This window comes from Acomys minous (genome assembly GCF_964271855.1).
Source record: "Acomys minous genome assembly, chromosome: 13".
NCBI lineage: Eukaryota > Metazoa > Chordata > Mammalia > Rodentia > Muridae > Acomys > Acomys minous.
In genome coordinates, this window is record NC_140495.1 from 47,502,052 (window position 1) to 47,515,551 (window position 13,500).

At 47.7% G+C, this 13,500-nt stretch overlaps 1 protein-coding gene across 1 annotated transcript in view; it reads right to left on the reverse strand.

The window, feature by feature from the left end:
* PRTG (protogenin) overlaps window positions 1-13,500 on the reverse strand; it is a 119,071-nt gene that overhangs the window by 27,316 nt on the left and 78,255 nt on the right. Inside the window, exons 12-14 of the mRNA XM_084752883.1 lie at window positions 1,524-1,619; window positions 450-636; window positions 98-225 (exon numbers count right to left, since the gene is read on the reverse strand). Of these exons, the coding sequence (XP_084609009.1) occupies window positions 98-225; window positions 450-636; window positions 1,524-1,619 (411 nt within the window). The remainder of the gene's footprint in view (window positions 1-97; window positions 226-449; window positions 637-1,523; window positions 1,620-13,500) is intronic.

Below are 13,500 nucleotides of genomic sequence, written 5' to 3' on the forward strand. Positions count from 1 at the left end.
ACTGCAGGCACGTGCTGCACAGACACCCATTCCTAAACGACTGACTACATAGATAAGCTTTACGGGATCAACTGCACAGGGAAGCTGCGGTCTCTACCTTCTGGAAGTGTGGTGTGGTAGAGCACGGGGCTCCAGGGACTGGAGAGCTGATCCACATGCAGGCGCACAGCAAACTCGTACTTGGTATTTGGTTCCAGTCCTTGAACCAACATGTGGGTTTCTGATCTGTGATGAAGGAGTAAGGGGGTCATTAGCAGCAGCGACAGATTTCCAACAGTCAGCGGTCCCACAGTGCATCAGCTCGTGTTGGGGAAGTATAATTTTCAGAACCAGATGAACACGTTACATTATCAGCTCTGAACTGAGGAAGCCCAAGATGAGCCCCGGCCGGTAAGAGGCGTGAGCTGCCAGGAGCACGGGGCAAACAGCCAGGGAGACAAGCTACATACGTTTGCAGGTAGAGGACCAGAGAGGCGTTCTGCAGGCCGACAGGGTTACAGCGGACGGTGTAGTTAATGGCCTGGGCGGTGGTGAACGCAGGCCTCCTCCAGAGCAGGAGGATGGAGGAGGAGGTATTAGCCTTCGCATAGAGATGGTGCGGCGGCGGCGGCGGCGGGACCATGCGGTCACGGACAGCTATTGAGAAATGCAACATGACTTTATGCAAGGGTTGGTGTTGCAGACGGCAGCATAACAGAAACCGAGACGGCGCCACTACAGGTGGATCTGAGGTCTTTCTCCCGCCCGTTTCAGAGTGGTCACCTGTGACTCGCTCACACTAACAGACTCTTCTGAGAGGTAGATGAAGAGCCACGTGCTTAACCGACTGAAAACAGTAACTCTAGACAGAGCAGCGCACGCCTTCAGCCCCAGCACTCGGGCGGCAGAGGTGGAAGATCTGTGAGTTACAAAGTGGGTTCCAGAAAAGTCAGAGCTACATAGTGAGACAGTGTCTTTTAAAAACAAACTAAACCAAACAAACCTCTCCTCACCAGAAAGAAAGGAAGAAAGAAAGAAAGAAAGAAAGAAAGAAAAAACCTCATGTGGTAGGAAGCAGAGGCAGGCAGATCTCTGAGTTAAAGGCCAGCCTGATTCAAGACCCTGTCTCAAAAATAAAGCCCCACCCCCCAAAACCCAAAAATCCTCAATGACAACAACAAAGCAAGTTGAGAGGCAAGGTACTAGTCACAGACAGAGGAAGCCGGAACAACGCACAGAAGCAACGAGAAACAGCTGGCCTCAAGGCAAAAGCAGACAAAGGAAAGTCAGGGTGTAGGGACCTGATGTGCTTTCCCCCACTTCATCTCCAGCAGTCTTTTGTTTGCAAAATTAAAATGGGTACTTAGAACTTAAACAGCCCACTTTTACTGAGCGCCCATTTATTCAAGATGTGCCTAGCACTTGGGAGGATATAAAGAAATCCTCTCCCCACTGTCACCCCCCAGTCTTCCAAGTAGTAGCAAAATTGAATTTCAAAGGAGAGGTTGGTGGTTTGGGGGTATGTCTGAGTGGCTGTCACTCACAAACGCATCCGGGAGTGCTAACGGTCTGGTCAGCCTGGTAGCCGTCTTCCATGCTGTTGTAAGCCAGCAGCCTCACATGGTATTTCCTTCTGGGGTCTAGAAAAGAAACCAACACCAATAATTCGGACCAGCCCTCTGGCTTCGAGCAGAAACCCCAGCAGAAGTGCAGGTCTGGCACAAGCACTCTTGCGCTTCTCAGAACAATGAAGCTTTCTTCTCACTTAGCCCAGCTCTTCCTGTGTACCCTCTGCCATGGCACTGCCACTGGGGCAAGTTATCCTTAAAGTTAATGCATTTAACCCAACTTCAAACTGCCACAAACACTCCTCTTCAAATGACCAATTTTCCTTTAAAAAACTTAAATTACATTGTATTTCTTCATTTTGAATGTCCGTGTGTCCATGTGTGAGCATGCATGCCTCAGGACAACTTTTGAGAGGTTTGCTCCTGCTACTCTGTGGGTTCTGGAAGTCCGTTTCATCAGGCGTGGCGGCAAGCAGCGTCACCTGCTCAGCCATCTCAGTGGCCTTATTCGTTTATGTTTTCAAGGCAAGGGTCTTGCACAGGCTATCTTCAAAGTCGCTATGTACCCCAGGCTAGGCTTAAGTTTCCCACACAGTCCAGGCTGGCTTGGAGTTTCTACCCCGTCTTGCCTCAGCTGCGCCCTCACGGCGAGTCCCCATATGTTTTGATGAAGTGATTATTATACTCAAGAGTAGTGTTTCCTTCCTCAGAGTCAGGGAAAATTACAGCACACACCCTTCAGTAGAACCTCCCAGTATTTCTAAGTGGGGTCCTCCCCAAGAACCTTCATTTTCAAGCCCATATACAGTTCAAGATCATATTACATTTAGGAGAGGTGAGCTGGAGCGCCCTCTACTGGTGTCTGTTAACCATCACAACATTAAAATGAAACCCATCCCATACAGTTTTTTCAATGTACATGAATATTTAAGTCATTTTTCCTTAAGCAAATGAAACCCATTCTTATTCATAGCAGACAGCTGAGGAATTCATAGTTGTCCTAAGGGCAAACACATATTAAAAGTAACACAAAAAAAAAAAAGTCTTAAAAATGACTCCAGAGTGAATCCAAGCATTTAAAAGTTTAAATACATGTGAAATTCTCCAAAGTAATTCTTAAGACTTTACATGTCTACTTTAGAAACTGATAAATATACTTTAATACTTATATTAAAATACACTTAAAAAGATGACCTGGGAAGGCAGGAAGGCTCAGTGGGTAAAGGTGCCCACTGGCAATGCCTGACTACCTGACTTTAATCCCCAGGATCCACATAATAGGACAGAAAACACTGTCTCAAAAAGCAAAATATCTCTGTGAGTTCGAGGCCAGCCTGGTCTACATAGGGAGTTCCAGGACAGCTAGAACTATATAGAAAGACCTTGTCTCAAAAACAACAAACTAAAGCAAGCAAGAGCCAGGTGGTGGTGGCGCACACCTTTAATCCCAGCACTCGGGAGGCAGAGGCAGGTGGATCACTGTGAGTTCGAGGCCAGCCTGGTCTACAAAGTGCATCCAGGACAGCCAAGGCTACACAGAGAAACCCTGTCTCAAAACCAACCAACCAAACAAACAAACAAAACCCCCCAAAACAAAAACAAAAACAAAAATTCACACAAGAATAACCAACCAAACAACCAAAAGAAGTAAAAATATTCTCTCCATGAAAAACAAACAAACAAACAAACAAACAAACAAACAGGCCTGTGTAAGGTGTGTATCATCCCCTTACAAGCTCTCTACCAGGTGGCTAAGGAGGAGGCTGGGGCCATACAAAGCTGAACTGGGAATCTGTGGATGGATACCCATGTTTTCCTCTGTCCTCTTCTGAGGTGGCCTGACTAGGAAGCTCAGGCTAGCCTTGAGCTCACAATTCTTCTATCTTGGCCTCCCAAGTGCAGTGTTTAAAGGCATACAACACCACTCTCAGCCTGGACTGGGACTCTATGACAAAGCACAGGGCCTCTGAGTTTGCACAAATACATGTTCCTTCATTTAAAAAAGTTTATCTCTTATAACCATCTTCAAAATAGAACACACACACACAACACACACACACACACACACACACACACACAGAGAGAGAGAGAGAGAGAGAGAGAGAGAGAGAGAGAGAGAGAGAGAGAGAGAGCTGAGTTAGGCACGTATTTTATCAAGTGCTTATCAGAAACACGGAATGCTTGGGGTTCGTGAGCCAAATAGTTCCCAGCCCTCAGCAGCAAGACTGAAAAGGCTTCGTCTTAGAGGAACAACTACTTAACTAGGATACATTTTCTTCTTTCTTTCCTCCTATTATTGAACCCACCAATCGACTGAGCGCCAGGCCTCACCCTGCAGATACTCTCTGCGTAGCCTCTGGGGGAACCCTGTACTAGATGCCATGAATTCAGAGTGCGGTGTGGGAAAATCTTCCTCCACTCAGTTGGGTCTTTGGGAGCAAATGCTGGTAGTAGAAAGCCACACGAGCACCGGGGTAGACACAGGGAAGCAGAGATGACACAGGTTTGCCTCAGCGCTGGCATGGTATGGTCATTCTCCTAGAACACTGGCCGAGGAGGACCGTGAGAATGTGTAGAGCGCTCATTTCTCTCGGTTGGTTACTGCGTGTGTACATGTATGCAAGGGTCCAGGCGATGTGCACAAATAGGTGTCTGCGTGTAGTTATGTGGCCAAAAGTTGACACTGGGTGTCCTCCTGAGTTACTTCTCCTGTAATTCTTCTGAGGCTGGGTCTCTCACCGAACCTAGAGCTTACTGCTTTGGCTAGGATGGCTGGCCAGTAAGCTCTAGGGATCCGCGCAGCTTGGCCCACTCCTGGCTTCCATGGGGGTTTTGATCAGGTTTCATGCTTGCACAGGGAACACTTTTCCAACTGCAATCCCAGCACTGGGCGGCTCCAGCAAGAGACACGCAGTGGAGGACAATAGAGGATGACAGCCTCTGATCCACTCCATGTACACATGTGTATACACCACGTGCGTGCATGCATGCCCTACCCCCAGCCCTGAGATTTACCAGGCAATGACGTCAGCCAAAGAGGAAAACATAAAGCTCCATTGTTAACAGAAGGAAGGGTGCAGATCAATAAATTAGGCATGGAGGATTAACATCCAAAACAGAAGCAAACACACAGAGACCGGAACCCCATGACCTGTTCAAGCTCTGCAGACTCCCTCTTCAGGTGGCAGAGCAGAGAGCGGGGGTTCACCCTAGAATGCTGCTGGGGAAGGGGCTGCTCCGGCTGCTACAGCCACATACTCAGGCTTGGTTTCACAACACTCAGCAAACGTGGGCGACGTGGTTTGAGGGAACAGGGCAGAGTGAGGAAAGCGGCCACAGGGACAAGTGCAGGAAGAGGGGAGGAAGGGAGCCGCCCCCCAAAACTCCATCCGAGGAGCAGAAATTCACTCAAATCTTTTTATTTCTTTACTTTTATTTTGAGATGAGGTCAGGTTGGCCTTGAATTCACTATCTTTTTGCCTCAGTCTCCCAAGTAGTTGGGATTAAAGGCAGGAGTCACCATAATGGTGCAAAAAGTAGCATTTGAACTTTGGGTGGCATGTGCTTCAAAGGGCTCTGGAGAGATGCTTCGATGGCTAAGTGTGTTTCCTGCTCTTGTGGGGAAGTTCAGTTCACAGCACCCACCTCAGGTGGCCCATGGGCACCACTACACAACTCCAGCACTCGAGAGGCAGAGGAAGATGGATCTCTAAGTTCGAGGCCAGCCTGGTCTACAAAGCAAGTTCTAGGACAGCTGAGGCCACACAGAGAAACCCCGTCTCAGAAAGAAAAACAAAACCCTCTCTAACTCCATGGATCTGACGCCCTATTCTGGCCTTCACAGGCACCTGCATACATACACATCTCTCACACGTACACACACACACACACACACACACACACACACACACACACGTGTGCGCGCGCACATGTACACACACACACATACATGCATGTGCACACACTTGCACTTGTAAAAATAAAATTAAATACCTTTTAAAAATTGCCTTGAAAGTTGGAAATGTAGGGCTGGAGAGATGGCTCAAAGGTTAAGAGCACTGGCTGCTCTTCCAAAGGTCCTGCGTTCAATTCCCAGCACCCACATGGTGCCTCACAACCATCTATAATGAGAGCTGGTGCCCTCTTCTGCACGCATGCAGGCAGAACATAGTATAAATAATAAATAGGGACTGGAGAGATGGCTTAGTGATTAAGAGCACTGACAGCGAGGACCTGGGTTCAATTCCCAGCACCCCATGGCAGTTCACAACTGTCTATAACTCAAGTTCCAGTGAATCCGACTCCCTCAGATATTCATGTACACCAAATACCAAATGTACATATAAATAAATAAATATTTTTTTAAAAATAATAAATAAATCTTTAAAAGAAGTTGGAAATGCATTAAAAAGAATGGGTCAGTGGTGAAAATCTCAAATAATTCGATTTAATATAAATGTTTTAAATTAAGAACAATAGTTGTGTGTGTGAGAGAGTGTGTGGGCGTGTGTGTGTGTATGCGCACATACATGGCAGAAAGCATGTGGAGGCCGGAGAATAGGCTTGTGGGCTAGTGCTGTCCTTCAAGCTTTGTGGGGATTCCAGAGCTCAAACTCCGGTCTCCAGGATGGCCAGCGCCTTTATGCTGTGAGCCAGTTACTGGCCCCTGAATGCTCGCATGAGCGTTGACTGGGGCGAGGGTGCCTCATTTTCTCTAAGGAGTCAACCGCTAGTCACACCCTGGCGGGTGCTGAGGTAAAGCCCATGTCTTTCCTCCAGTGGCTCTGGGACTCATCTTTCTTCCTTCCTTCCTGATTCACTCTCCCCACAAGCGCAAGTATTTGCACTATTAGTCACCTGAGGAGCCTGGCTGCCTCAACAAGGAAGAGCTCTCGGGGGTCAGGTAAACATTTAGAGTGTCTATCCAAAAAAAAAAAAAAAAAGCCAGGGGTTGCCTGCAACTCTGCCTCTACTTTGATTTTTTTTTAATATTTAATTTTTATTTATGTGTATGAGTGTGTGTCTCCGTGTGTACGCCAGGTGCTCTTGGAGGCCCCAAGTGGGTGTCAGATCCCCGAGAACTGGAGTTGCAGGCGTGTGAGTCCCCTGGAAGAACAGCAGCCCACTCAGCTGCTAAGTCGCCTCGCGCTACAGCCCGCCTTGCCCGTAGGACACTCGCATTACATTTTATTTCGTATTTTGTGCGCATGCGTGTGCATAGGTGTGTGGGTGCACACGTGCCATGGTGAACATGTGGAGGTCAGAGGGCAAACTGAGAGCACGGATTCTCTTCCACCACGTGGGTTCTGGGGGTCACGCTTGGATTGCTAGTCTTCACACCGGATGCCTTTCAGCACTGAGCGCTCTTCCCTGCCTTTGCTTTTACGCTGAATCCACCAGAGGAGATACCAATAAAAACCAGCACTGTGCTGGGTGCAGGGGCGCACACCTGCAGTCCCGGCACTCAGGAGGCAGAGGCAGAGGCAGAGGCAGGCAGATCTCTGAGAGCTGGAGAGCCCGGTCTACAAGGTGCATTCCAAAGCCAGCCAGGTCATATATAACAAGACACTGTCTCAAAATGAAACGAAACACCCACAAACACTGTGTATGTGTTACTTAGTAACTATACAGACCTAAGCACGGTCCTCTTCTTCTCAGCCTTGTTTACTTCCGCTTGGAAGATGGAGGCATAAGGACACCTCCACGACTGACATTTTAGGAGTGTTAAAGTGAAGCAGCCTGGGGGACAGGTGGACACACACGCCTGCTGCAGCCGCTAGGTGCGTGAAGCGGTGAGAGAGACAGGAGGTGGTCCCTGAACTGCAAACTGCACAGAGAGGCCACAAAACTCTCCGCTCAGTTTAATAAATTCACAAATCATCTCCGTGAGGTGTTTAGAAACTGAAGACACCTGCGTATACAAGGCAGGGCTAGAGGCCAGGACACCAGGAAATTAGCAACCAGTAAATACTCAGGCTGAGCTGAAGTTCGTCCTCACTAATACTCCCCGGCAAGCAGAGCAGGAGCGGGTTCCCAGGGGTGGGTCTGACATGCACCTAAGACTGAAGGGTCAACAGGAAGTGTGTTGCTTCCCGGCGGTGACATTTAACCCTCTCCAAGGTGCACAGCCACCTTTACCCGTGTTTCCCATAAGAATCTAGGAAACTCTCATCTCACAGCCCCAAAGATAATAAACACGCTGGAAAGCAAGTCAATAAATGTCTTCTATGGCTAAAAGAACAGTAAAGTACTTCCTGAGTGAAATACGGAAGCGTTTGAGGGCTGGCACTAGAAACGGCAAGCACATGGACCCCAAGATTAATCCAATCTGCTAGCTGCATCAGGTTTTTAGAACTGGCTAAGGAAAGCGAAGGCTACTGAAGTTCTAGTCTCCGCAACACCACGGTCTTCCTGAGGCGCGCTTAGCGGAAACCACCCCACTCAGTGCAGTTCCACTGGAACGGTACATGGCTTAACAATTACGGAGTACCAACTACATCTTTTTTCCCTTTAACTTTAATTTTATTTTTATCCACGTGTCTGTGTGTGGCCGCGAGTGAATGTGTGCAGATATCCCTGGAAGCCGTCAGTGGGTGTCAGAACCCCTAGAGCTGCTGTTACAGATGGCTGTGACGCACACCACATGGGTGCATGGGTGCTGGGAACCCAACGTGAATTCTCTAACAAGCAGCCAGATTTCTTTTTTTTTCTTTCTTTCTTTTTTTTTTTCAGCCAGATTTCTTAACCGCGGAGCCATCTCCCCAGAACCACAGCTGTGTCTTTATGAAAGCCCTTACATTATCTGTTGAAGATTTTGGTGCCACATGCTCATTTTTCACTGCAATGTGCCCCTGAAGGTCAAACAACTAAAATGCTTGCCTTTCCCCAGTTTTACTAGAAACCCGCATTTTCTCTTTTCGCCACTAGATGGCATTTGTGTGCGAGTCTTTGAGGAGAGCAGAGTGTTGACCCGGTGCAAAGGTGGGAAGGACTCACACCAGCTGATTAACAGGCCCAGTGGAATGTAGCTACTGAGTACATTTCACCAGACAACTACCAAGCAGTAAAAAAGATGGCTGAGAGTCAAAGAGATGTCTCCGTGGTTAAGGGTTCTTGTCGCTCTGCTGTACTAGCACCCACAGGGGCAGCTCACAATCACCCTTAACTCCAGCTGCAGCGGACCCAACAATCCCATCTTTTATTCCGGTCTCAACAGGTGCCTGTGCGTGCATGTACACAACACACACACACACACACACACACACACACACACACACACACACGGAAAAATAATTTTTTAAAAGCCCTACAGCCTTGCTTACACGCTGAGCACCTTCTCAGCTGAGCTTTTCTCTCCCCAGATGACTCTCACCTGAATTTCCAGCACTTAGGAGGCAGGGACAAGAGATGGAGGATGGTTCCAGGCCACCCTGGATACAAAATCGAAAGCTTGTCTTAAGAGTAAAACAAACAAACAAACAAGCAAAAACAAATAGCAGTTTAAAATAATAATAATAATAAAACCTACAAAACACAAAATGTAACGGGTTCACTTAGTTGGAGTTTCCATACTATATTTCTCTTTATATATAAAAATATAGAGTGTGTGTACACACACACACACACACACACACACACACACACACACACACGCTCACAATATGGAAGTAAGTTTCCATACTATATTTCTCCCAGACGCCACCGAGTGTGCGCTAGGGAGGACTACGGCAGCAACCCTGATGAGCACTGAGCTCAAACCATATGAACAGTGCACAAGGCCAACAACTCTTTGGCTTGCGCCCTGGAAAGCCCACACCAGAAAACAATTATTTACAAAGCACTGGGCTGTGGACCAAAGATACAGATAAGCCAGGGTTATGAAGGCCAGTCTTTGTTTTCTGCCGTTGCTGCTTGTTGGTGAGGCCCCGGATCCTCCAGAAGAGCCAGAGGTCAGGGTTTGATAAAATTAGGAGAAAACCTGAGGTCAGGACCATGAGAAAACCTGACAGGCACACAGTGGCCCTCTCTCAAATTCAAATGTAAAGTGCAGAGAGTTTTAATTGCCTGCTTTTTTCTATGGAAAACTCCCAGGTGGTGGGAAAAGTAATCCCCCTGCATCAAAGCGAGAGGAAGCAATCCTCTAGACCTCAGCCTTGCCTGCTGCCTAGTCTTCCATTAACAACCCGGAGCGCACTGGAGTGGCTGCCCGGACACCCACAGGAGAACGGTGTTGTCTCAAAAATCACTATGTACTGTTTTAAGTTACTTAGTTTTTTTTTTTTTTTTTTTTTTTTTTTGGTTTTTTGAGACAAGGTTTCTCTGTGTAGCCTTGGCTGTCCTAGACTCGCTTTGTAGACCAGGCTGGCCTCGAACTCACAGCGATCCGCCTGCCTCTGCCTCCCGAGTGCTGGGATTAAAGGCGTGCGCCACCACGCCCGGCCTAAGTTACTTAGTTTTAAGTCTTCTGTGGGCTTTTCATTTCTAGTGGTGGATAAGTGTGTACAAATGTGTTTCACAGTGAAAGTGTAAAACTCTCTGTGAAGCTCCATAGACATGGGATGGCTCTTTTAACCACACAGAAGGTCACTGACATCTATTGTTTGGGGATCTGATTAACTTCAGTGTGTGGCTTTTTTTGGGGGGGGGGTAAGGGTTTTAATTTAAATAAAGTATACTCAGACACACACACACCTATATGTATATATATATATATACACACACACATATAGGTGTGTGTGTGTGAGTGTGTGTGTGTGAGGTAAAGTTTTTAAAAAGAAAATTAAGAGTGCCGTTTTAAAACCCACTATGTAGTATTTACTCAAAGGGCTGCCCGAGAAAGCTTTGCTGATAGCAGCCACAATTCGTCTCAATTAAGAAGCTTCAAAGCCTAAGAGAGTCAAGCCCGAATATGTTTCCAAAGGTAAAGGGAGCCTGCAAACCCTGCTGTCCTGAGGTCAGCTGGTGTAAAGACACTAAAACAGGACACGGGAGTGACGCTAGGAAGGTGAGAGGCTCTGCCCAGCCCCCCACCGAATGTCCACTTTTAATTTAATCTTTTGTGTGGCCAGGTTTTGTGCAAGCCTGCTCAGGCGCATTGTTCCCAGCAGCCCGGCCCGGAGCCCTCCGCGGTCTGGCTAGCCAGGGTGACTGCACTGCCCTGCAGCCTGTCCCTCCCAAACAATACCCCCCATATAATTATTCAGAGAGGAGGCCGGCAGCAGGGGTTGCTGTGACACCTGGGTCGTGGCCTCTGACACAGAATCTGGGGCCAGACCAAGTCTGGTCCAGCAGGCAGAGAGGCAGGAAAAAATGCCGAGGGGGATGGGTGGGAAAGGAGAGCAGCCGAGAGCCGCGTGAGCCTTGAGACACCACACTCTTTCACAGCACAGAAAGCCCAAATCCCATTTCAACAGCGGGCTGGCCTCAAGTTTCCCAAGTGACTGGAGTGTCTCCGCTCTCGAGACATTATTGAGGAGGAGGGCTTTTTTTCCTTCCTTCCTTCCTTTTTTTCCAAAAAAAATTTTTTTGAAGTGGGCATGCAAATACAATGGGCTTCATTACACACACACACACACACACACACACACACACACACACACACACACACACACACACACGCCCTGTACCAAGGTTCTAAGTTCTCCATTTGTATCACTGCACAGCAGGTCTTTTCAGAATCCATTCTTCTTATTTGGTCAACACACACTTATTAGAATTGGAGGGGGGAGGGCGCAATTCGGAGAGCCTCAAATGTGTTAGTGTCCTGAATTTAAAGGTCAGGTTTTAGCTGAGAATGTCAAGCTCCCTTAAAGCTTAGTTTAAAAAAGTATTCCGTTTCATTTACACGCAGATTTTCTGTAGCCTGTTTCACTCTGTATTGTAAACAAATTTCACGTTTCCTCGAACTGATTGATTGTGCCAAAATGTCACAAAACTGCTCCTTGAGCATGTGGGGTGTGTAAGTTCCCCACACAGCTCTCGGGCAAGCCAAAGGGAGGGTATTTGTCTAACCCTGAAATGACTGCGGCCTTTTGTTTGGCCTCCTGAAGGATCCTAGCACAAATCACACCCCTCCCTGGCAGCGACAACATCCCCTCTCTCCTACTGAGTGGAGGATAACTTAAGGAAAAGTCCTTTGCATGTGGCATTTTAGAATCAATTTCCTATCAAAATAAGCATTTGCCACTGGCAATGTCTATCAGAAAACCTTCCCCGTTGCAGATGGGATTGTGAGGCCCAGGCAGAGGCAAAAGGCTTTCCCAATTAATTCTGTGTTTGCAATATTTTAATCATGTTGTTTCCTTTCAGATCACGCATTTTTACTTTTATATGTCAGATTCCAAGGTGCCTTCTTTTTAAATTAGTTACTTTTAACAGATGTGCTTTTACATGGCACAATGAATCAGAGTTTAGGGTGTAAAGCTCTCTACTTGAACAGTGCCGGAAGAGAACATGACTAACGCACACACCGCAAAGCTAATCTACAAGTGACCCCACCCCCTCCACTGCGATCGGCTCCGCCTTTCCTTGTGGGTCAGCAGGGAAGAAGAAAAGCGCACCAGAGGCCTTGTTCTGTAAGCTTGGTCTTCCACTGTACCACCCCAGAACGGAGAGAAGCTGACGGCTGACAGTTTCCTACAGTAGCAAGCAAAAGAAGAAACCGCAAAAGAACAGCAGATTAGGGGCTGGAGAGAGAAAGCCAAGCAGCTGAGAGGCCTGGCTGCTTTTCCAATGGAGGTGGAGGTGAGGGTGTTTGATTCCCAGCACAAACTCTGCGACTTAGACTCTACTGTCTGGGGATCAGTTGCCCTTTTCTGTCCTCTGGGCATCAGGAATGCCTGTGGTCATAGACACAGATGGAGGCAAAACACTTATACATATAAGATAAAATAAAATGACAATTCAAACACAGAACATTTGACTGTCCCCTAATGAGACTGTGTCCACATACAAGCTCCCAAATAAATTTAAGAGTCAAAGAAGCCAGATTGTGGGGCCTGGGGGTCGGGGTGGGTGCATTCAGAAGGCAGAGATAGGCAGAGCTCCTGGAGTTTGAGGCCAGCCTGGCTTACACAGTGAGTCCTGCCTTAAAAACAAACACACAGAACCAAGTAAAATGAATGGATTGCTTTATTACAAATAAATTTCCATTCTAACACAAGAAAGCTGTTAGCATATCTCTAGGACAATTGGAGGCTATGGAATTTGCCAGTGGGGTGTACTTAAAACTGTTCCGTGCTGGGCGTGGTGGCGCACGCCTTTAATCCCAACACTCGGGAGGCAGAGGCAGGTGGATCGCTGTGAGTTCAAAGCCAGACTGGTCTACAAAGCGAGTTCAGGACAGTCAAGGCTACACAGAAAAATCCTGTCTCAAAAAACTAACAGTTACATAGGACAAGGAATAACGTCCTTTGGTCCTGGTAGTATTTTCATCAAGAGCACAGCTTGCCCTGAGCCCCCAGGGAAGGCTCCGAGCCTCACGCACACACTACCACACCTAGCGCGCGGCTGTTTGAGTAGCTGCTCTGTCTGCCACACATACGTCAGCTCCTTACAAACAATATTTTTATAGACTGGCAGAGGAAGCCTATTCACAACAGCCGAGCTTCCCCTAAAGCCATGACATAAATTTCCTCCCAGGACTAGCAGTTCTGCACCTCCCAGTCATGGACTCACCATGGCGTTTTAACCCCTTTGTGAAGCAACGTGAAAATGTCATCCATCATTCTCCGAGCCACAGGGACTTGGGCGGAGGGAGGGGCACAGAGGCATTGCAAAAACATCTGTAGGTTGATAAGCATCCCTCAAACATGCAACCCTTGGTGGTTCAAAGCTTGCTTACAGGATGGGAGAGACGTCGGGAGACGGCTGAGACCACGCTTCAATTTCTTCCCAGGTGGGAAACGGGCTGCCTAAAGAGCAGCCTCATCAATCACAGTGTAAAAACCCCCGC